This window comes from Ovis canadensis, chromosome 11, assembly GCF_042477335.2.
Source record: "Ovis canadensis isolate MfBH-ARS-UI-01 breed Bighorn chromosome 11, ARS-UI_OviCan_v2, whole genome shotgun sequence".
NCBI lineage: Eukaryota > Metazoa > Chordata > Mammalia > Artiodactyla > Bovidae > Ovis > Ovis canadensis.
Window position 1 is genome coordinate 59,685,413 of NC_091255.1, and position 21,900 is coordinate 59,707,312.

The 21,900-nt window shown below is 59.6% G+C and overlaps 1 protein-coding gene across 2 annotated transcripts; it reads left to right on the top strand.

Annotated features, from left to right (window-relative positions):
• Window positions 1-3,967: 3,967 nt before the first annotated feature.
• CEP131 (centrosomal protein 131) lies at window positions 3,968-20,395 on the top strand. Of its 2 annotated transcripts, none has more exons than XM_069543815.1 (26): window positions 3,968-4,229; window positions 6,669-6,857; window positions 7,633-7,742; window positions 8,221-8,335; window positions 8,633-8,760; window positions 8,982-9,098; window positions 9,603-9,758; window positions 11,024-11,141; window positions 11,493-11,609; window positions 11,810-11,960; window positions 12,482-12,576; window positions 13,044-13,226; window positions 13,603-13,779; window positions 13,857-13,982; window positions 14,092-14,217; window positions 15,244-15,360; window positions 15,790-15,892; window positions 16,583-16,784; window positions 17,125-17,232; window positions 17,330-17,447; window positions 17,746-17,820; window positions 18,696-18,838; window positions 18,918-19,095; window positions 19,190-19,386; window positions 20,101-20,161; window positions 20,245-20,395. In XM_069543815.1, the coding sequence occupies exons 2-26, from the start codon at window positions 6,684-6,686 to the stop codon at window positions 20,317-20,319; spliced, it is 3,270 nt and encodes a 1,089-aa protein (XP_069399916.1). In that variant the 5' UTR covers window positions 3,968-4,229; window positions 6,669-6,683; the 3' UTR covers window positions 20,320-20,395. The 2 variants fall into 2 exon arrangements, with proteins under 2 accessions (XP_069399916.1, XP_069399915.1); XM_069543814.1 differs by having other exon boundaries at window positions 3,989-4,377.
• Window positions 20,396-21,900: the final 1,505 nt, after the last annotated feature.

Sequence of the window (21,900 nt, forward strand, 5' to 3'; positions counted from 1 at the left end):
AGACTATTAGCAAAACATATCCAGCAGTATACAGAAAGTAATAATACATCACAATAAGTGGAGTTTTTCCTGGGAATGGAAGGCTGGTCCAACATCTGAAAATCAGTACAATTCACTATATTAACACACTAAAGAACAAATCACATTATTTTATACAGAAAAAAGCATGAGATAAATTTCAACATTCATGATTAAAAAAAAAACAGCAAACTAGAAATATAAGAATTTCTTTCACCCAGTAAAGGGGATGGACTGAGTGCTTGTGTGCATACACAGTTGCTTCAGTCGTGTCCAACTCTGCAACACCATACTTAATGTCAAAAGGCTGAGTGATTTCCCTCCAAGATTGGGAACAAGACGGGAATGTCCATACTCACCACTTTTGTTTAGCATTGTCCTGGAAGCGCCAGCCACTTCAGTGAAACAGTGGGGGAAAAGACAAATACAAAGGAAGAAATAAAAACTAACCACAGAAAGCATGATTATTTATGTCGAAAATCGCATAGATTACACAAAAAAATCCTATGACTGGCAAGACCACAGGCTGTTGAGTAAAACTGAATTGTATTTTCATATACGAGTGATATACGATTGGACATTTACATTGTAAAATCTGTTATTGGGGCGTCCCCGGTATAGGAGGATTCCACATGCCTTGGAGCAGCTAAGCCCCTGTGCCACACTACCGAGCCCATGCTCTAGGGCCCGCGTGCCGCAGCAGCTGAAGCCCGCACGTCTAGAGCCTGTGCTCCACAACAAGCGGGGCCGCCACCAGGAGAACGCAAGCAAGAGTACCCCCTGTCCACCACAGCTAGAGAAAGCCCACACGCAGCAACGAAGACCCAGTGTGGCCCGAAATAGATACTCTATGATAGCATCCCAAAACTGAAATAGTTAGGTATAAATCTAACTGTGTGTATATATAGGATCTGTATGCTGAAAAATACAAAAGACTGATGAAAGAAAACAGTGAAAACCTACGTAAATGGAGAGAGACACTATAGATTGGAAGAGTTTTACTGTTAAGATATCAATTTTTCCCAAACTGATCTGCAGATTTAACATAATTCCCATCTAGTTTTTTTTTTTTTGGGGGGGGGTAAATGGAAACAAACGGATCCTAAAAGCTACAACCAAAGTCAAAGCAATTAGAATAGCTAAGGTCATTTTGAAAAAGCACACAGAGGGCTCACAGTACCTACTTTGAAAACATACTGTCAAGAAGCACTAGTCAACACTGGGATGTGTGAAAGTTTAGACATAGATCAGTGGGCCAGTATAGACAATTCAGAAACAGCCGCACGGATATGGTCAGTTGGTTTTCCACAGGTGTCAAGGTAATTCAATGGAAAAAGGATAGACTTTCAACGCATAGTATTGAAACAACTGGAAGAAAAGAATGAACCTTGGCTCCTCGTATCTTACACAGTATTTAAAGTGAGCCATAACCCTACCTAGAAGTTAAACTTCCAGAAGAAAACCTAGCAGAAAATGTTCTGTCCATGGATTAGGCAAAGGCTTCTATGAGAGAGAAAAAGCACAAACTAGTAGAAAAAACTAGGCATCATCAAAGTTGAAGAACTTTACTTTGAATGGCAAGAACAAAAAGACAAGCCACAGACTGGAGATGTTTGCAAATCATAACTCTCAGGAAGGATTTATATCAAGAACATATAAGGAACACTCCAAACTCGATGTACAAAGTGGGTGAAAGATGTGGACGGACACTTTGCCAAAAAGGTATATGGATATTGGACAGAGAAGCACACAGATAGTTTCTCAACATTGTTAGGGAAATGCCGTTGAAGACCATGTGGAATACCACTACACACCTGTTAGTATTTTTTAAGAATATTTATTTTAGTTGCAGCATCCAGTCTCTTCATTGTGTTAAGATCTTTTGATAACGGTGTGTGGATTTAGTTGGCTCCAAGGCCTGTGGGATCTCCCTTGACTAGGGATCAAGCCTGTGTCCCCTTCATTGCAAAGAGGATTCTTAACCATTGGACCCCCAGGGAAGTCCTGACACCCATTAATATTAGTATTAATTAAAAATAAAAATCCAGTAATACCAAGTGTAAGGCCAAGGGGGATCAAATGGAATTCACAGGCTGCTGGTGAGAATGCAGCATAATAAAAAGGTACATTGCCTTCGGGAAAAGTTTGGCAGTATCTTAGCTAAACACCTACCTACCTACCATACAATTCAGCAGTCCCTTCCTAAGTATTTACCGAAGTGACATGAAAACTTAAGTTCACACAAATGTTTAAAAGTGAATGTTTACAACAGTTCCATTCATAATTGCCCCGAACCTGAAACAACCCTTAAGCCCTTGGTTGCTGTGTAATAAAGGATGGTTCACCCACACCGTGGAATACTAGTTAGCAATGAAGAAAAGAGGAATAGGGAAGACTCATCTGGCTAGGTGAAGGAAACCAGACTCAAAATGGTACACAGCACAGGACTGCATTTCCAAGGCTCTGGAAAAGGCAAAACCATAGTGACAGACAGACGGCAGGTTGGAAGTGACTGGGACAAGGGGTGGGGAGGATACGGCTACAGAAAGGCAGCCCATGGTTTGGAGAGGGGAGAGAATGTTCTGTGCCTTGTTTGTGGTGGTGGTAAAACAGCTCTCTGTGTGTGTGCTTAGTTGCTCAGTCAATTCTGACTCAGCGACCCCATGGACTGTAGATGACCAGGCTTCTCTGTCTGTGGGGATTCTCCAGGCAAGAATACAAGTTGCCATGTCTTTCTCCAGGGATCTTCCCAACCCAGGGATTGAACCCTGAGTTGAACGCATTGCAGGGGGATTCTTTACCATCTGAACCACCAGGGAAACCTAAACAGCTCTCTGCATTGTCAAAACTCAGCTGTACACCCAAAAATATGATTTTTATTGATATAAATTAGAATTTTTTGAAGTAAAAATAGTATTTGATTTATAAAAATGAGACAAAAATGAGCAACGTGCTATTTGTTATTTTGAAGGGAAAAATGTTGGCGAGACCAGAAAGTTCGTGGAAGAGAGGGGGCTTTCCTGGTGAAGGGATCACAGATTGGGGGCGTAGGGTAGCTACTGGGTAGCGCTGAGCTGGGTGTGCCGGGTCCACCTGCGCGCTGGGAAAGGCGCACAGTGCAGGTAGGGAAACACGCAGGATGCCAAAGAGTAGAGCCAGCGGGGATAGTGGTCTGGACGTGAGAAACGATAGAAAACAACCTCCAGGCGTGGGGGCGGGGGTGCGGGGGGGAGTGGAAGTGGGGGATTAAAACTTCGGAGAAGGAGGCAAAAAAAAAAAAAAAAACGGGGGATGGGGAGGATGGCATTGTGAAGACAGGAAAAGGACATGAAAAAATAGAAAAAGGACAATGTCGCCACCGCGCGGTCTTGGGTGTAAGGAGGGGAGCGGGCATTAAGGGTGAGGGTAGGTGTCAGGGTCGCCAGAGCAAGGGCCCCTATTGACAGCTTCACAGCGGGCCTCCCTGGGACTCGCGGGTCCAGATCCCAAAACGGAGCTTTCAGAGGGTAACTGGACCCAGGTGTCCAGACGAGTCTGGGCAAGGAGGGATCTCGAGTACCGCGCAAGAGCCCAGGGACCGCGTGGGATCCGCGGGACGGCATGGGAGCCAGGGGGACGACGCGGCCTGGGACTGAGTGGGAGCCCGGAAGGCTGGCTGGGCCCACGGTAAGAAGCAGCGCGGAGCCACCCTGCGCGATCCACGGCCCTCCCCACGCGCAGTCCCTTTCTCCTCCTCGCCCACCCCTCCTCAGAGGCTCCGCCTAGGGCCCACCCCACAGCAGCCGAGACCCCGCCTCCTGCGGCCATATCCAATCGGCAGCCCGCCGCTACCACAGGCCCCACCCCAGCTCCCTGTGGCTCCTCCCACGGTTGAACTTCTCGAAGGACAGCCGAGCCACCCAATGAACTCCCGGGACGCCGGAGTGGGCGGACGGAGAGCCAATCCAGAAGGGGCGCGGGCAGGAAAGGCGGGCCTCCGTGACGGACGGGGAGGAGGTGCCAGGCTGTTTGGTTGCTAGCTGCCGCCGCTTGCCCGACCGCTTCATTGTCACCGGGCCTCGTAGTCGGCGCCGGGGCCGGGGGCGCGAGGGCCCGAGGTCCCGAGGTCGTCGGCCCGAAGCCTAGGCTCCCCGTGTCTCCACTTGGAGGGCCCCGCGCATCCCTCGCCGTTCGGTCCTACAGGCCCCGAGTTCCAGGCCCGCCTCACGCAGGTGAGAGGGTCCCTGTGTAGTTGGGGTGGCCCCCGCAGGTGAAGAATCTCCAGGACCGGCGCACAAGGGCTGGCCTACGCAGATGAGGGGATCCTGGCCCGCGCAGGGAGGGGCATCCCGGGCTGTGCAGATGAGGTGGAACGTGCCGGTGAGTGGGCCTCGTGCCAGTGAGAGGGGGCTCGTGCCGGTGAGGGCGTCCCCGCGCCGGTGAGGTGGTCCTGGGCCCGCCTAGGCAGGGAGGCCAGCGCAGGTGAGAGGGCCTGGCACTCATACAGGTGAAAGGGTCCATGCAGATGAGGGGGGTTCTCGTGCAATTGAGGGTACTCAGAGAGGGGGAAGGTGCAGGTAAGGGCCCCTCAGCGCCCCCACACAGGTGAGGAGGGGCTCATGCCCCAGGGTCCGTGAGCTCCTACAGCCTTCCTGGGAGGATGCTCTTCCTGCCTTGAGCCAAACCCCAGGGACATGGGGAGCTGCCTGCAGGGAAGCTTCCCTGGGTTTTGGGACAGCTCATCCTGAGAGGTCCAGGTGGAGGCTCTGGACACCACCTTCAGATCCTGGGAGGGACACCTCTGTATGCAAGATGAGATCTAGTCTGGAGGGTTCCACGGAGAGTTTTTGTTTACCATCCCAGAGCCCCCCACACTCCTTGCTGCTCAAGGGTGCCAGCCCCTCCAGTGGGCCCAGTTACGCTGGGTGTGGCTGGTGCCTGGAGGAGAGGAGGGTGTTAAATTTCACTCACACTACCGGAAACACATACCCGAGGACACTGGCCTAGTGAGTGGCAGGGACAGCCTCTGCCTTCACTCTGGAGAATAGGCACCAAAGCCTCTGCTGTGACTGTTGGGGCTGATGGAGGCTGCAGTGCTGACCCTGGGTGACGATGGTGTGTGCCCGCTGGCCCACCAGAGTCCTCCATGCTATGGAGGGCTATGCTCATTCCCTCCTGGTCCCTCCTGGTGCCAGCTCATCCCCTCTGGTTACCTGAGCACGTGCCCATGCCAGATCCTGGAGTTGCAGGGTCCCCACCCTTGTGGACCTTACATTCTTACAAGGGCATCAGGCAGTGCACAGACCAACCTGTGTGGGCAGGTGGCCAAGGGAGACAAGTGAAGCAGGATGAGGGAGTGAGGAGTGATAGGGACGGGCAGTCCTCTGAGTGGGAGGGGCGGGGGCGCCTCATGACATCCCAGGGGAGGCTCAAGCAGATCGAAGGAGGGAAAGGGAGGCAGTGAGGAGGTCACAGAGAGCAGGGTCAGGTCTGAGGGGCATTGTTCTCAGTCCAGGCCTGGTGACTTTATTCCCCCTGCCTGAGTGTCCTCCCACCCTGATCTGAGACCCAGTTCAGAAAGATCAGCTGAGGCTGCTGTGTGGGGAGAGGCTAGGCTGGTCAGGCAGGGCCAGAGGAGGGGTTGCCATGGTTTTTCAGTTTGAAGAGATGGGGGCTCAGACGGGGGTTGTGGAGGGAAGGGACTGACGGGAAAGGGGCACCAGCCGGATGGCTGAGGGAGCAGGGTTGGAGGTAAGAGGCAGAAGAGGTCAGGACGAGACTTGAATCTTTGGTCTGAGCCAGTTTCAGAAAACACCCACTGGGAAGGGGCAGCTGGAGGTGGCAGTCAGGAGTCTGTTTGGGTCTGAGGTGCCATGTACTCCATGGTCAGCCAAGCTGGGAACTAGGGCATAAGGGGGTGGTGAGAGATATGCCTGTGGGAACCGGCCATGCAGAGATGGTGTTTGACGCCAGGAGGCCAGAGGCTGTCCCCTAGGATGGAGGGAAGAGGCCCAGGGCTGAGCAGTCGGATGGGGAAGGGCCAGCAATATACACTGTGGAAGTGCCACCCTAGGAGGGGAGGAGGGGAACCTGGACAGGAGAGTAGATGCTGCCTCCCAGGAGCTCTTGGGTATTCTGGATGGCTCTAAGGAGACAGAGGGAGAGTTCCATGGCCAGATAAGTTTAGGGGCTTTAACAAATCCCAGTTTGAATATCGCCTGTGGGGTGCTCACCACAGGCCAGCCTCGTGGCCGCCTTGTCTGAACCTCATGATACCCTGTGAGGAGGCACTTTTGAAGGCCCATTTTACAGAAGAGGAATATGGGGCCTAGGCAGGTAGAGTACCTGTCATGGGACGAGGGCTCATACCTATGACTTTCAGCAGCCCAGGGTCACCCCCTGCAGTGCCCTTCCAGGGAGGGTCATCTTGACCCCAGGAAACCTCCTTTTGCTGTTAATGCTCAGCTTCCTGCTCTGCCACTCGCTTCTGCTCCTGATAAGGAGACAGCCACCGAGCAACAAGGCTGGTGGGCACGGCAGGCCTCTGGGGAGCTGAGCGGCATGCAGACTCGGACCCTCAGCCCTGGGCCGTTGGGGCTGAGCTGGAGAGGGTGTGCGTGCTGCCTGGGCCCTCGGAGGACGCCTGCTCACCTCCCTTATTCTCTTCTCAGGGCCACCTGTCCACCATGAAAGGCTCCAGGGCCCTCAGCGGCCCTGAGGGCAGCCTGGAAGGTGTGGACTTGAGTCTGACAGGCCTCCCTCCACCCATGAACCGGCGCCCCAATAGTGCTTCCGCCACCAAGCCCATCACCCGCTCCATCTCCGTGGTCACGGGCAGTGAGCCAAGGAGGAAGATGCTGGTGAGTATCAGAGCTGGGTGTCAGGTCTGGGGGCTATTCAGGGCCCCCTGTCTTGGGGTGGTGTCTGACTCCTGGCGTCTGAGATGCACACCTCAGCAGGCACCTTCATGTCCATTATCCCATTCATCCCTGGGGCTATCCGGGGGCAGGAAAGACTCTGGCTGATAGACTAGGGAGCTGACTCCCCAATAGGTTGCTGCTAGGGTCACCTGGCCCCACATAGAGCCTAGATCCTGCCAGCACCAAGCCCTTTATCCCTCCTGTTCCAGCAACATTTGGATTTGTATGATTCCTCTGTAAATGAGGTTGATGTGTGGGGAAGGAGGGGCTCCTGGTGGCCTTGGAGATGCCGTGCAGGGCAGGCAGTAGGCGGCAGGTGGGCAGCTGGACAGCAACAAGAACTCTGGGACGAGAGCTGCCATGGGGAGTGAATGGCCAGGCTCATTGGTGAGAAGGTGATGAGGAGGATGGTAGCCTTTGCTGTGGTGCCTGGGCAGCAGTCACATGCCTCCCCTTGGACCTTCCACCTGCCAGGGGTGAGGCGCTCCCATTTCATGTGAGAGGCCGGGGACCTGCCCCTCCTCAGCCAGGCAAACCCAGGGCCCCCAGGGTGTTCCCCCTCCCACCTGTCACCTGCTCCCCCTGCTCACCTGTCTACGTGTGACCCAGGAGAGCCTGTCACTCAATCTGGGTCCAAGCCTGGCCTGGCCCTGAGTGGACTCGCAAGCGTCTGAAACCTTTGCCACATGGTCAGTTGCTTCCCTCCTTTTTGCAGGAGAACCCAGGGCCCGGAGGCTCCCGGGCCATCAACAACCTTCGCAGATCTAACAGCGCCACGCAGGTCAACCAGCCACAAGCCAACCAGGCATGGCCCAGCCCCCTCAGGTAACCTCTGACCCCCCAGGTACTCCCGTCCTGCCCTCCTGCCTCGGTCAGTCCTTCTCCCAGCCTCACTGGTGTGAGCGCCAGCTGAACAGGGGGGCCAGTGCTGGGCAAGGTAGGCAGGATGAGTCTTGACCTGTCATTTCCTATGCAGAGATGTGAACCTCAAGGCTGCCCACCACCCCCCGCCCCCCCGCCCCCCCCCCCAACGCCCCAGCCTGCCCCTCTCCCTTGTCTTTGTTGCACTTTCCCTGGGGCTGTCATGGTGGCCACAGAACAGGGTGCGAGCGTCTCTTCCAGGCGTGGTTGTCAGAGCGGGGCTGAGAAGTGATATTTCATGCCGCAAGCTTGGGAGTAGGAGACCCCATCAGTGACCTGGCCCCTCCTGGCCCCTTGTAAGACGAGTTCTCATCTGGATTCCTGAAGCTGGGCTCCCCACGCCCTGTGACTGACCTTGCTTGCCATCCTCTCTGTGACTCAGGCCGGCAGAGCCCCCAGACTTCCTGACTCTCTTCGAGGGCAGCCCCAGTGGGAGAAAAAGGCCAGCCAGTCTGAGCAAAGCCTCCAGTGAGAAGGGAGCCACGTGGAATGTGCTGGTGAGGCTGCAGCTGAGCTGAGTCGACAGGCCATCAGGCTGTTTCACTGGGGCTGACGCCTGGTTCCGACTTTGTTCTCACTGCCCTGCAGGACGGGCTGGTGGGGGGCAGGGGGCATCAATGTTAGTTAGCAGCTTTGACCACAGTGGTCAACGTGAGGAGGAGCAAAGACCGTCCCGGCCCCTGGGTCATCTCACAGCTCCCCATGTGTGGGTGAGGCGGTGGGGGCAGGGCAGGGGCCCCACATCAGAGGCATGTGCAGCGGGGTGATGGACTGTCGCTTGTGTGTACTGACAGGACGACCGGCCCAGGGCCTTTACCTTGCCATCCGACGCCCAGAGTCCTGGAGCCCTCGATGTGCCAGTGGGCCCGAGGAGGAGAGAGTGCACGGTGCCTCTGGCCCCCAGCTTCACTGCCAACAACCGGTGCGTTGGCTGCACCCTCACAGCTTGGGTTCCTCTTGGCCGAACACCCTGATGGAGCTTCCCTGGGTCCTGAGAAGGGCCCCACCTTCGGGCATGGTGGTCGTGGAGGGGGCGCGGCAGGGACACTGGGACAGTGCCACAATGAGCCCTGGCGCCAACTACGTGAATCGGGGGTCCTTTCCAGAGCCTGAAGCCACTCCCACCCCCATCTCTCCCGGCAGGAGCAACAAGGGTGCCGTGGGCAACTGCGTCACCACCATGGTGCACAACCACTACACCCCCTCAGAAAAGGTGCCGCCGCCCCCCAAGAGCTCCAACCACGCAGCTCCCTCCCTCAAGTAAGGCCCTGGCTGCAGCCTCCCACAGTGCGTGACCTGGGCTGCACAGGCAAGCCCAGGCTCATCTTGATCTGGGTTTCCACCAAGGAAACCACAGCTGCCCCCCAAGTCTCCAGTCCCCATCTGAGACCATAGCCAAGGGGGACCTTGAGCAGGCTGAGCAGAGCAGCCCCACCCCTAGTCCCTCACCCGCATGTCCAGTGCCTAGCATGCTCAGGTCAGGGACGGCCTATGGGTGTCGAGTCACCATCCAGCTCTGGGATCCTGCTGTTTTAAGTGTGGAGCCCTTTAACCCTGGGTGCCACCAGATGGGCACTGGTGGGGGAGTAGGTGACCCTGAGGATGACCAGCATGTCAGAACAGGACCTCACCCGCTCCTGGGGTCCTCAGGCCCTGGGACAAGGCTAAGGCGGCTCTCCGAGCCACAGACATAGCCATCCCCTGGGAGCCGGGAGAGGGGGCCATGTTAGGTGGCCATGAATCTTTCTCCACCCTCCTGGTCAGCAACATCATTAAGGCAGCCACGGACGAGGGCGAAGGCAGCAGCCTCGGGAAGCCGCAGAAGAATGTGGCCCGCAGCAACCATGTGGTCCAGAATAACTCAGGGGGTACCACCGGCCTGCTCAGACGGAAGGAGGTGACCGAGGAGGAGGCTGAGAGGTGACCACCCCCGGGGCTGGGAGGAGGCCTGCGGTGCCAGGGAGAGAAATCTCCACTTAAGAATTATTTCAAGATGATGCAGGCTGAAAAGGCCACACGTTGTATAGTTCTCTTTATACAAAGCATCAAAGAAAGCAAATCTACAGAATCAGAAAGTAGAGCAGTGGCTGGCTGGGGCCAGAGGAGTGCAGAGGGGGTCTTTTAGGATCAGTGGAAACATTCTAGAACTGGATCATGCTGGTGGTCATACAGCTCTCTAAATTTACTAAAAATCATTGAGTGGTATATTCTAAATGGGTAAGTTTTATAAGTATGTAATCACTTCAGTAAACTGCTAAGTGAAAAAACATTAAACAGAAGGAAGATATAAAACTGCAAAGGTCAGAACATTGATGGAGCCTGCCCCTAGAATCTGGCCGCCCCGGGGGAGGGCGGGGTGTGGGCACGGTGGGATCTTCTGCTGTGGCCGCAGGTCTGTGACGTGCTTGGTCAGGAACCACGTAGTGATCAGAGCCTGGGCTCTGAGAGCCTCACCTGGCTGAGCAGTCATCACAGCTGTCCCAACAGAGCTCAGAACCGGGCCCTGGAAATGGGCAAGCGGGAGGAGCTGGGCAAGGCTCAGGTGTCCCCACTGGGACACCCCTCTGGGTGCATGTCCCACGGCCAGTGACCACTGACATCCTGTATGGTCCATTAGCACCTTTGCCAAGTGAATTGACAAGCGGTCCCGAGAGCCCAGATGAAGGCTTTGGGTTTAACCTGCCTTACTGAGTAAAATGTACACGCAGCAGGATGCCCCTCTTAGGGCACAGGTTTATGAATTCAGTGCGTGTGTAGTCGGAACAACATCACCCTCTACCCCGGGATCCCCTCACGTGCCCCTCACCCAGCCCCTACTGGCCAAAATCCTGGCCACACCAGCCTATGCCCTCTAGTTTGCTTTCCCTGGTGGGCTGTGCCTGGAGCCCCGGCGTGTGGCCCCTGTGCTCGGCCTGCAGGGCCTCTGACTTGCTGCTGTTTGTCTCTGAGCAGTGCACCATCAGGAGCACAGTGTTCGCCCACAGGTGGTGGTGGGCCACTGGGTTCCTTTCAGTTTCTATTGATCATAAGTAGTCTGGGGATGAGCTTTTCCATTTCCCTGGGGACTGCTGGCACTTGAAGAAGGGCCGCGTGCACCGCCGCTTCTCTGCCTGCCGGGCCTCCTGGAGACCCGGGGAGGGAGGCTGTGCCTCAGCCGCCTCCACCCTGACCCCCTTCTCTGGCAGGTTCATCCACCAGGTAAACCAGGCCGCTGTCACCATCCAGCGCTGGTACCGACACCAGGTACAGCTGCGCCGAGCCGGAGCTGCCCGCCTGGAGCGCCTGCTGGCGTCCAAGCGAGAGGTCAGTGTGGGTGTGCGAGCCAACCAAGGGGTGGGCGTGAATCCCAGGGCTCCCGCTGTGCATGGCAAGATTTCTGACCAGTGGGCTTGAACCTAGAATTGCCCCATGAGTCCACTTCATCTAGGGGGTCAGCTTCCTCCCTCCCGAATTGCTCGGTCACAGGACCTGGGTGCCGGGTCACCCCTACTGAAACGTGGGGTGGGTTTCTGGCTGAGAGGCAAAGACATCTCCCATCTGCAGGAGCCGCTGACCACCTCAGAGAGGGGGGCTTGTCCTCTGTGGGGCAGAGAAATGGCAGGATGGGGCCACCCTGTCTCTCCAGTCAAACCCACTGTGGCTTGGCTTCTGCAGGGGCAGCGGCAGCGGCTGGGAGAGGGGACCCTCCTGGACCAACACCAACAGAAGGAGGCAGCCAGGAGGAAGGCCCGGGAGGAGAAGGCGCACCAGGCCCGGAGGGCAGCCATCCAAGTGAGGGGGTGGCCTGAGCCGCGTGGGGAGCCTGGCGCTGAGGGAGCACCCTCTGTGCCAAGACCACTTGTGTTCCTGGGGGCCCTACTGCTCCCTTCCCCAAGACCCTGGGCACAGGGCCTTGGGCAGTGTGACTCGGGGAGGATGAGGGGCGGCCCTCTCCCCTGGCCCCGGCTGCTCACAGGGGCTCCCCACGACAGGAACTGCAACAGAAGCGAGCCCAGAAATCAGGCAACGCTGACCTTGGGCCGCTGAAGGGGATGGGGGAGATGGAGAAGCCCCATCCCACCCAGGAGCCAGCCATGAGGCCAGGGAGCACCTCTCAGCAGACCCGCAAGGCCAATAACACTGGTGAGCAGGGCTGAGAGGCCAGAGGCTACCCTGCCGTCCACCTACCACTGCCTCTGGCTCTGTGTGCGGGCACCCCGATATGGTGACTCCCCTGGAGTTATCCCTAAAGGCAGATGCCCCCTGCCTAGACCTCCGCATCCTTCCCCATCCCTCTGCCTCAGGGAGGCTCCTGGCTAAGAAGGTGCAGCCTCTGCCAACGTCCCCTGGCGCTCTCTGCCACTGCCCCGTTGGCAGCTCCCACTCATGAATGGGAGTGCTGCTATCAGCGGATACCAGGCCCTGCTCCTCCACTCCTGTCCCAGTTCCTCTGGGCCTGGACACAGGGTTCTTTCGCAGGAGCTGCACCAGCTCTGTGACCTCGCACTCCAGAAGGTCAGGGCTCCCCAGTGTCCCCACTGCTCCATGAGGTCCGCCATGGCACGTGCTGTCCCAGGCCTGCCTCCCCTTTGCCTGGCTTCTTCCCAAGGGCTCCTCCATGTCTGCAGTCCCCTGGTGGGCTGACGCTGTGTTCTGTTGTGCAGGGGCCAGCTTCCACACTGCAGGCTTGGAGGATGCCGGCCAGCCTGCCCTCGGCTCATCCCCAGAGCCCCGGCATCTCTCAGAGGACAAGCCTCAGGTCTCGGCACAGCCCTTTCCACCCTGCCTGCCTGCCTTCGGCTCTGGGGTGCATTGGTGCCAGGGTGGTTGGTACCTACCCCTTCACTGCCCCTCCCTGGCTGTGGGGTCACTCACACCAGGAAAGGCTACCCAGGATGGGTCTTGTCGATCCAGCGGAAGGATGAGGTCTCAATGGTTGCTCTGGAATCTCTCTGGGTATTCATGGATGCTGGGGTGGCACCTCTACAGGCCCATAGAAAATAGCTGGACGCTCAGGTTAGGCATTCGCCAAAGCCTCCAGCCTCTAGAGACCCCTCCCACCAAGCCACCCTTTTTGTTTTCCTGGAGGTGGGTCAGGGAGTGGGGGCGCAGGGCGGGGCGGGTCAAGTTTAGTCCACGTGGCTGGGCAGGCATGTGCTCATGTGGAGAAAGCTTCACCCTTCTGTTCTCTGGTGGTCTGTGCCTCTAATGGCCCATCTACTGCAGGATGCCAGCCTCCAGGATGTGCCTGGTGAGGGCCTGGAGGGCATGGGCCCAGCTGGGAGCAGGGCCAAGTCAAAGGCAACCCTGGACGAGCTGCTGGACACGCTGAAGCTGCTGGAGCAGGAACCTGAACCCCTGCCCTGCCCCCAGGCCTACCACAAGGACAAATATGCCTGGACCGATGAGGTAACCATGGGCCCTGGCACTGCCCATTCAGGTCCCAGGGGTGCTTTGGGGGTCAGGGAAGTCCACCAGGCTCCTCTCTGCTCTAGTAAGTACCCTAAGGAGGGCCAGATGGGACCTGATTGAATCTCCCCAGTTATCCCAGGGCTCACTAAGGGTTAGGACCCTCGGAAGAACCCAGGGGTGGAGGTGGGGTAGGTACTGCCTCTCTGCCAGTGGTACCCCCTGCCAGGGTCTGGGGAGCTTGAGAGGCCCTCCCTGGTCCTCCCTCCAGACCAGGCCTTCCTCTACCCCAGGGGACCCTGAGCAGCTTCTGGAAGGCTGACCCAGAGTCCTCAACTGTCCCAACAGCCCCTAACACTGCACCCCTCCCACGCAGGAGGACGATGCCAGCTCCCTGACAGCGGACAACCTGGAGAAATTTGGGAAGCTGAGTGCAGCCACTGGCCCCCCTGAGGATGGGACCTTGCTTTCAGAGGCCAAGCTGCAGAGCATCATGAACTTCCTGGATGAGATGGAGAAGTCTGGGCAGGGCCAGTTGGCCTCAGCCCCTCAGGTGTGGAAGGGGTCTTGAGGGGGGACAGCAGGTCATCAGCGGGCGACCATGGCCTGCTGACACAGCCACGTTCGCAGGGGCCCATGCTGGAGGAGGGGCTGGGGCGCCTGGAGCCTGCGTCTGAGGCCAGCACATCAGTGATGCGGCTACAGCTGGAGGTGGAGGAGAAGAAGCAGGCGATGGTGCTGCTGCAGAGGGCGCTGGTAATGTCCCCATCAGCACTGTGTCTGTCCCTGGGGCCCCAGCCGGAGCAAGCCCCCGGCCTGACCCTTGAGGGCCTCGTCTCCGTCACTTCTCCCGCACCCGCTACAGGCACAACAGCGAGACCTCACCTTCCGGCGGGTCAAAGAGACGGAGAGGGAGCTGGGCCGGCAGCTGCGGCAGCAGAAGGAGCACTATGAGGCCACCATACAGCGGCATCTGTCCTTCATCGACCAGGTGGTGGTGCCTGGCAGGCGGGGCTTGGCAAGGCGGTCAGGAGGAGGATGGGACTGGGTTCCAGACCAGCTCAGGCTTGGTGGGAGTTTCTGGACCCACAGGCCTCCCCTGTGGGCCTTCTTCTCCCTCTGTAGAAACAGATAGCAGCTCCCTCTGTGGAGACCAGGGCTGGTCCAACACATACCAGCCCCACGGTGCTGCCCCCCCACCCTCCTCAATGATGCTCCCCATGGCCACGCTCCTCGACCCAGCAGGGTGGGCAGGCAGCAGGAGCGGGTGGGCAGAGAACGTCCAAGGTGGGGTCCAGCCCTGTGGGGTCACTCAGGACCAGCTGGTCCTCTAGGGGCCTGAGGACACACCCAGCAGGACAGACTCTGAACTTTCCTGCACATTTGGACTCTCCTGGGGAGACCACCCCTGGTCTGCTGGGGCTGGCGGGGCAGCCAGAGCTCCCCTGACAGGGTGGTGGAAGCTACACACCCACCCTGTGCTCAGCTGAGCTCCCATCGGGTCCTTTTCTGAGGAAAACTCTGTGTGAGGCGTATGTGTGGAGAGAGGACAGAGCCCAGAGGAACCGAGGGGCCTCCGGTGACCACTAGCTACACTCTGCTTGGCGGCCATAGGTGTCTGCAAATCGGGTCTGCCTGGAGTCCTCGATGAGGCTGTCCTGGGGCCTTGTGGAGACACCTTGGCAGGCAGCGGGCAGGCCCTTCTCCACAGGCCAGGTGGCGGGGTTGGCAGAATGACCGCCGTTCCAGGAAGCCTCTGGTGTGGCCACAGTCAGGGCCTTGCAGCCAAGGCACCGCCACTGTCTGAGTGCTGCTGACACCAGCCAGGTCCCGGGGGCATCGACGCCGGGGCAGCTGCCACCCTTGTCCACGCGTGTGCTCCCCAGGACCCAGGATCCCCCCTCAGACCAGGGGGTGAAGCAAGGCTCAGGATTTGGTGTGCGGAGCTCCTGGGTGAGGGGAGGCTGGGCCTTCTGGCCTCACAGGGCAGCAGCCTCATCTCCACCCCTGGTTGCAGCTGATCGAAGACAAGAAGGCTCTGGGTGAGAAGTGCGAGGCCCTGGTGTCCGAGCTGAAGCTGGGGGACCAGAGGCGCAAGGACAGGGAGGCCCAGCTGCAGGAGCAACATGAGCTGGTGAGCCCCTTTGTCCTCCCGCCACCTGGCCCAGGCCTGGAGGCCCTGTGGGAGGGACCCCAGGACGGGTGGCCCCCGGCGCCTCATTCCTCGGCCTCCGAGCTGCTTCCCTAAAGCTTGGCAAGTGGCCGACCCTGGGGTGGGGGCCAAGGGACTTTGGAGACTCCTCCCGTGTCACAGATAAGGAAGTGTAGTTCAGAGGAGGTGACCGGGGACCTACTACAGCACTGGTCCCTGGTCAGAGGGACCCCACTGACTCCTCTCAGCTTTCATCAGACAAGGACGGCAGTCCCTGGTGCCTCCTGCTTTGTCCATGGTCACTGTTGAAAGGCTGCCTCCTGAGACCCATGGGGCAGCCGGGAGCAGGGTGTCTTTGCATCCTCCCGCTTCCTACAGCTCCTCTGTTGACTCCTGTTTCCTTGTTGATAGGAGATTAAGAAACTCAAAGAACTCATGAGCGCCACGGAGAAAGTCCGCAGAGAGAAGTGGATCAATGAGAAAACCCGGAAGATCAAGGAGATCACGGTCAAAGGTGGGGGCCGTCGTGCTGGGAGCCACCACATGGGCGGGACCGTCATGGGGGTCTCGGGTAAGGACAGTAGTTCCAGTCGCGCGTGTGGCACAGAGACTTCCTAGGAAGCAGTGAGACCCGGGGCTGGGCCCCACTGGTGCGAGGCTGGCGGCACACGAGCTTGGCCACAGACCAGCGTCCTGACACAGGGCCCCGTCCAGGTTGGGGGCCCGGGCTCCCTTTGACGGGTCTTCTTGCCTCCTCCAGCCCCTAGGGGAGTGAGTGGGGTGGGGTGGGGGGTGGTCTTGGTCAGGGGAGGATGGCTGCCAGCAGCATCGCTGCTCGTCTCCCACTCATGGAACCCTCTAAGGACTGGTGGGACAGCCCCAACTGTGCCTGCCCATGCATGGCCCTCCTGCCCAGGACACCCTCCTCTTCAGTGGCCCCTCCTTCCAGGGAGACTCTGCAGGCCAGAGCACCAAGGGGGGAGCCTCAGTGCGGCAGGCAGGGAGTGGCGCTGTGGGCACTGGTGGGTTCAGTTGTGCTTCAGGCTGGAGCCCCTTGAGGGGGTCTCCTGGCTGGTCTGCAGCCCTGGTGTCCCAATGGGCAGAGGTCAGTGGTCCTCCACAGTTCAGGCAGGCGCGGGGCAGGGCCCCTGCAGCGCAGTGGTGGACAAAGGTCCCGCAGCACAGTACTCCCCCCAACCCCCAGGCCTGGAGCCTGAGATCCAGAAGCTGATCGCAAAGCACAAGCAGGAGGTAAAGAAGCTCAAGGGTCTGCATGCGACAGAGCTGCAGCAGGCAGAGGAGCGCGCGGCGCAGCACTACGGACGGCAGGCGGAGGAGCTCCGCGAGCACCTGGAGCGCGAGAAGGAGGCGCTGGGCCGGCAGGAGTGGGAGCGAGCCCAGCAGCGGTGGGGGTCCCGGGGACACGGGTAGGGGAGCGAGGCCTGGTGTGTGCACAGACTCCCAGAGTGAGCAGTACCTGCTCCCTGGCGGCCTTCCTCCAGGGCCAGAGAAATCTGGGGTGGGGGAGGTGGTTAGTGCAGGACGCCAAGGGGCAGGACAGCTGTAGCTGTACCAGGCAGTTCAGTTCCTAGGATGCGCTCTGGGGGCCGGCTGGGATGGACGGCGCGGGGGCCGCTGCTGGGTTCTGAGCTTGTCCTGGCTGCGCCTGCCCTGGGCCCCTGTGGTGCGAGGTCCTCCGGTGTCCGCCCCACCCCCGACCTCTGCCAATGAGTCCTGTGTCCACAGCTTCGAGCAGCACCTGGAGCAGGAGCAGCGGGCTCTGCAGCAGCAGCGGCGGCGGCTCTACAACGAGGTTGCGGAGGAGAAGGAGCGGCTGGGTCAGCAGGCCGCCAGGTACTGCGGAGCGGGGTCTAGCCCTGCCCAGCCCTGCCCAGCCCTGCCCTGCCCAGCCTCATCTAGCCTCCCAGGACTGACTCCTGCTCACCTGCAGGCAGCGGGCAGAGCTGGATGAGCTGAGGCGGCAGCTAGAGGAGAGCAGCTCGGCGGGGGGCCGGGCCCTGAGGGCCGAGTTTGAGAAGGGGAAAGAGGAGCAGGAGCGCAGGCACCAGGTCAGCCCCGCCCCCGGCCCAGGCCCTGCCCCCGGCCCCACTGCATCCCTCTGGGCCTGTCTAGCAGGAAAGCACCCACCAGGGGTGGAGGAGGGCAACCGCCGGTACCAGCGTCCCACCTGCAAGGGTAGCAGCTGCTTGGAGCACTGTGCTGAGCCTGGTTTCACACTAGGGGTCTCCCCAGCCAGCTCACCACAAACCCTCAGGTTGACCTCAGGCCCGTCCAGGCCCTGGCAGACCCAGCTCTGGGTGGGGAGCAGCCAGGCAAGGCTGCTGCCACACTGTTGCCTGTCCCCAGATGGAGCTGAAGGCCCTGAAGGACCAGCTGGAGGTGGAGAGACAGATGTGGGAAGCCAACTCCGCCAAGAAGGAGGTGGGAGGCGGGTGAGGCCGGGACAGGGGGTGGGGGCTTCCTTCCCTCTCCCCTCCTGCCCAGCCTCAAAGCAGGCCTGTAGGCCCTACGTCGGTGTCCTCCCCTTGGGTGGGTGTGGGTTCTGGCTGCCTGGGGTTGGCAGTGTGATTCTGGCCATAGTTGAGTGAACTTCTAGCTGGGCATGGGAGAGACTGGGGGGCTGGAGTGGACCCCAGAGGATGGTGGTGGATGTTCCTCACCCTCCCCTCGCCCAGGTGACTGTTCTGAAAGTTGACAGGCTGACCCGAAACCAGTGTGAGGGTCCCACTTGGGAGCAGATCTCCCCTTATCCTATCATGCCATTCTCCAGATAGGCTGTGGCACCACGGTCTCTTGGTGGTAGAAAGGCACAGAGGGGCCACGCAAGCCATCAACTAGGGGACAAAGCCTGAGTAGTGGCCCAGTGGCCACCCTGTCCGCTTCCCACATCCACGCATGGAGGGGTCCTCGTATCTGTGGGGTATGTTCCCAGACTTGGCTGAGTCAGAGGGCATGGTGTCTTCAGCTATATGGGATTTCCAGGTTGCTTTCCAAGAGGCTGCCCCGTTGATGCTCTCATTCCCGGGTGGGGGCCCCCGGCCGTGTGGGTGGCCCACCCTGCCCTCAGCAGCCAGATGAGGTCCCTTCTTTTATCAGGATCAGTTTGGCAGCAGACATCGTCTCTGAGTGGGAGAAGAACTAGGCTGTGCTGACAGTTCCCACTCAGGCCCCTGCTGGGGTCCCATGCTGGGTCCTTATGACAGGGCATGGCCCTCACCCCTGAGGACAGGTGAGGTCCTCAGCCTCCTCTGCCACCCTCAGCCAGCTCCCCTAGCCCCCGTCTGCCTCCCCTGCAGGAAGCATGGTTGCTGAACCGAGAACGGGAGCTAAAGGAGGAGATCCGGAAAGGCCGGGACAAGGAGATTGAGCTGGTCATCCACCGGCTGGAGGCTGACATGACGCAGGCCAGGGAGGAGAGCGAACGGGCCGCAGAGAACCGGTGAGGCCCCAAGCATCCCGGAGCAAGGCCCGGAGGTGGACCGCAGGGCTGCCCCTGACCCGGCTCCCCCTGCCGCCAGGGTCAAGCGCCTCCGGGATAAGTACGAGGCGGAGCTCTCGGAGCTGGAGCAGTCAGAGCGGAAGCTCCAGGAGCGGTGTGCGGAGCTGAAGGGGCGCCTCGGGGAGGCCGAAGGGGAGAACGTGCGTCTGCAGGGCCTGGTGCGACAGAAGGAGAAGGAGCTGGCGGACGTGAAGGCGGTGAGCGGGCGGATCAGGCACCTGAGCCCTGGCCCCTGGCCCCCAGCCCCCGCCATCCACTCACACTGTCCCTGTCGTCCCCCATGTCCCCCAGGTGAATGAGCAGCTGACTGGCGAGCGCAGCAGCCTCGCCCAGGTCCTTCGCCAGGAGTTCGCCGACCGGCTGGCAACATCCGAGGAGGAGAACCGGCAGATCAAGGCCGAGCTGGTTGAGCTGCGGGCCCGCCAGCGGCTGGAGCTGGAGCAGCTCACGCGGGAGAAACAAGCAGAGCTGGAGGAGGTTCATGGGAGGTGGGCTTCCGGGTTGACAGGGGTCCTGGGGAGCAGAGGGCTGGGGAAGGCAGGCAGGACCCTGTGGCTCCAAAGAGGATTCTGGGCCAAGGACGGTGAACGGCTGCCCTCCCTCCTTCCCGCTGATGCGGAATGCATCCATCAGCTGCAGCCGGGGGCTCCCTGCTTGAGGCTCAGTTGTCCTCTCTGTGTGATGCTGGCCCCAGGGCCTTGGAGGAAGCCATCCCAAACCAGGGCAAGTGCCCCACCTGTGGGTGTCCAGAGAGGAGCTCCCTGGCCCTTGGCCCCTGGGGACCAGGTGGAGTGGGTGCTGTGCGAATAGGCTGACCCCTCTCCTCCCCTCCTCACCAGCGATCCCTTAGTTCTTCCCAGGTCTCTGGCCTCTCGCCCCTGCTCCGTGGGTGCTCTTTGAAGCAGGCATGTGGTGGGGGCTTCCTGGCCTCCTCTCAGCAGGGAGCCCTTCCCAAAGGGCAAGGCTTCACGTGGGGTCAGCTGTGGGGTCACAGATCCTGTTGTCAGCTCCTCCAGGTGGCGCAGTGCCCCAGTCAGCAGGACTGGGATGGGCTGGGCCAGAGAGTGGCTCCTCCTGCTCTTTGGAGGGAGCGGGGCGGGGATGGAGATCTCCCACCACCCACCCTGACGCACTCAGCTGCAGGCTGGCCTGGGGGTCTGGCTCAGACCCTGCACAGAAGCTCACTGTGCACTCCCCCGCAGGGTGAAGATGGCTCTGGCAAAGAAGGAGGAGGCTGTGAGCAGCCTCCGGAAACAGCACCAGGTTGGTCCCCGCTGCTGGCCTGCCTGAGGGGTGGGGTGGGGTAGGGTGGCCCTGACCTGACCAGGGTGCACCGGGTGTTGCAGGCCGCGATGAAGCGGGCTGACCACCTGGAGGAGCTGCTGGAGCAGTGCAGGCGGCCATTTCCGAGCGCCAAGTGACCACCGACTGCCGCAGGCTGTGGCTACCCTGCGGGACACTGAGGCTGTGTGGTGACAGTAAAGAGGCGTCTTTTAATGCTTTGCATGACCCTGACTCGTCTCTCCTGGTCTGGGGCCTGGGGTGGTGGGGATGGAGGCTCCTCGAGGCCAGGTGTGGGGTACCCAACCCAGCTTTGCTCTCGATCTGCCCCCCTACCTCGACGTTTCCTGCCTGGCCCTGCGGTTCCCCAGCTCGGGCCCTAGGCCCCAAGCAGAGGGAGTGGCCCCCTGTTCTGGCCTGAGCCTGGACGAGCCCTGTGACACTTGTGCCTCCTTGCTGCAACCCCCCACCCCCAGGGAAGGCGCTCTGAGCCTCCTCCCCAGCCCCTGCACAGGCTGCTGCTCTTGCTTTCATGGCTAGAAAACCAGCCAGCTTCCCCGAGGCCCTGTCCTTCCTTCCCCGAGTCAGGACACTCCCTGGGGGTGTGACAGCCTGGAGCCCTCGAGAAATGGGCCTGGGACCAGCCTTGCCCTGAGAAGGGTAGAGACCTATCCTGGAAGGACCGGGCAAGGGAGCTAGAGGGCAGCAAAGAGGAGGCTCCTCCTCTGGGGACTCACCTCCCCTACCCGCCTGCCAGGCACTCTGTCACCGCAACTGCCCTGGCCGAGGGTGCTAGACCAGGCCACTGGGGAGAGCTGGCACTTATGGGGTTGCAGGGGCTGGCCCTGGTAGAGGTGTTGCCCCTCTTGCACTCTCAGAAGGTCCTGGGGGTTGGACTCTCACTAGCATGGGTTCCGGCAGCAGTCAGTCTCAGTCTCGATGGCCACAAGGGCAGAGCCGGACTTCCCACGGGCCTGAAGCAGCTCACAGGAGCACTGACCTGAGGGCCCTCCTGGCACCCCTGTCCCTGCCTTGGGGTGTCAGCGCCCCAGTTTCCTCATCTGCACAGGATGGCTGCTTCCTTCCTTTGTGCCAGAGCTGATTGCTCGCAGAACTTGGGGCTGGAGCCAGATGCAGCAGTGAAAGAGCAGGGCCGCCCTGGGCCAGGGCCCTCCTGGCTTCAGATGCTGGGCCTGCCTCCTCTTCCCAACAAACGGCCACACAAGCAGAGGGAGCTGGTTGCTTGCTGGTCTCCAGGCCGGGGGCCCTGGGGACTGAGCAGGGACCAGCTCCGGGAGAAGCAGCCTGTTCTGACACACCTTTGGGTCCTCTGATCCTCCCCCAAAATGTAGTTTTAGCTGAAGCTGTTATTGGGAGTTGCTAGGGGGAAATGGCTGTAAATTACTAAACTACAGTATTTTTGCAGACGAGGTTTTCAGCACAAAGGAAGACAGACACTTGGGGGTGGCTTTCAGAGAGAGTTGGTGGGGCAGGGGGATGGCTTTCTTGACAGCCGGAGAGGCAGCCAGGAAATGGACAGTGGTGGCTTTCCCATGAAGAGGATGGTGCCTGACTCCCCACATCCTGACTTGCAGCTTTTCATTCATCTGTTCATTTACTTGTTCGTCCATCCATCCATTCATTTATCCATTCATTTATCTGTTCAGAGAACAGGCTGGGTGCCCTTCTGTACCAGTTTCTGCGTCTTACATGCCCTTACC

Excerpts from the sequence above, each read along its gene's own strand:
- CEP131 (XM_069543814.1), top strand. The coding sequence starts at position 4,312 with ATGAGGGGATCCTGGCCCGCGCAGGGAGGGGCATCCCGGGCTGTGCAG. Across the intron at positions 12,577-13,043 it reads TCTCAGAGGACAAGCCTCAG|GATGCCAGCCTCCAGGATGT; the intron begins GTCTCGGCACAG and ends CATCTACTGCAG. Across the intron at positions 18,839-18,917 it reads GAACGGGCCGCAGAGAACCG|GGTCAAGCGCCTCCGGGATA; the intron begins GTGAGGCCCCAA and ends CCCTGCCGCCAG.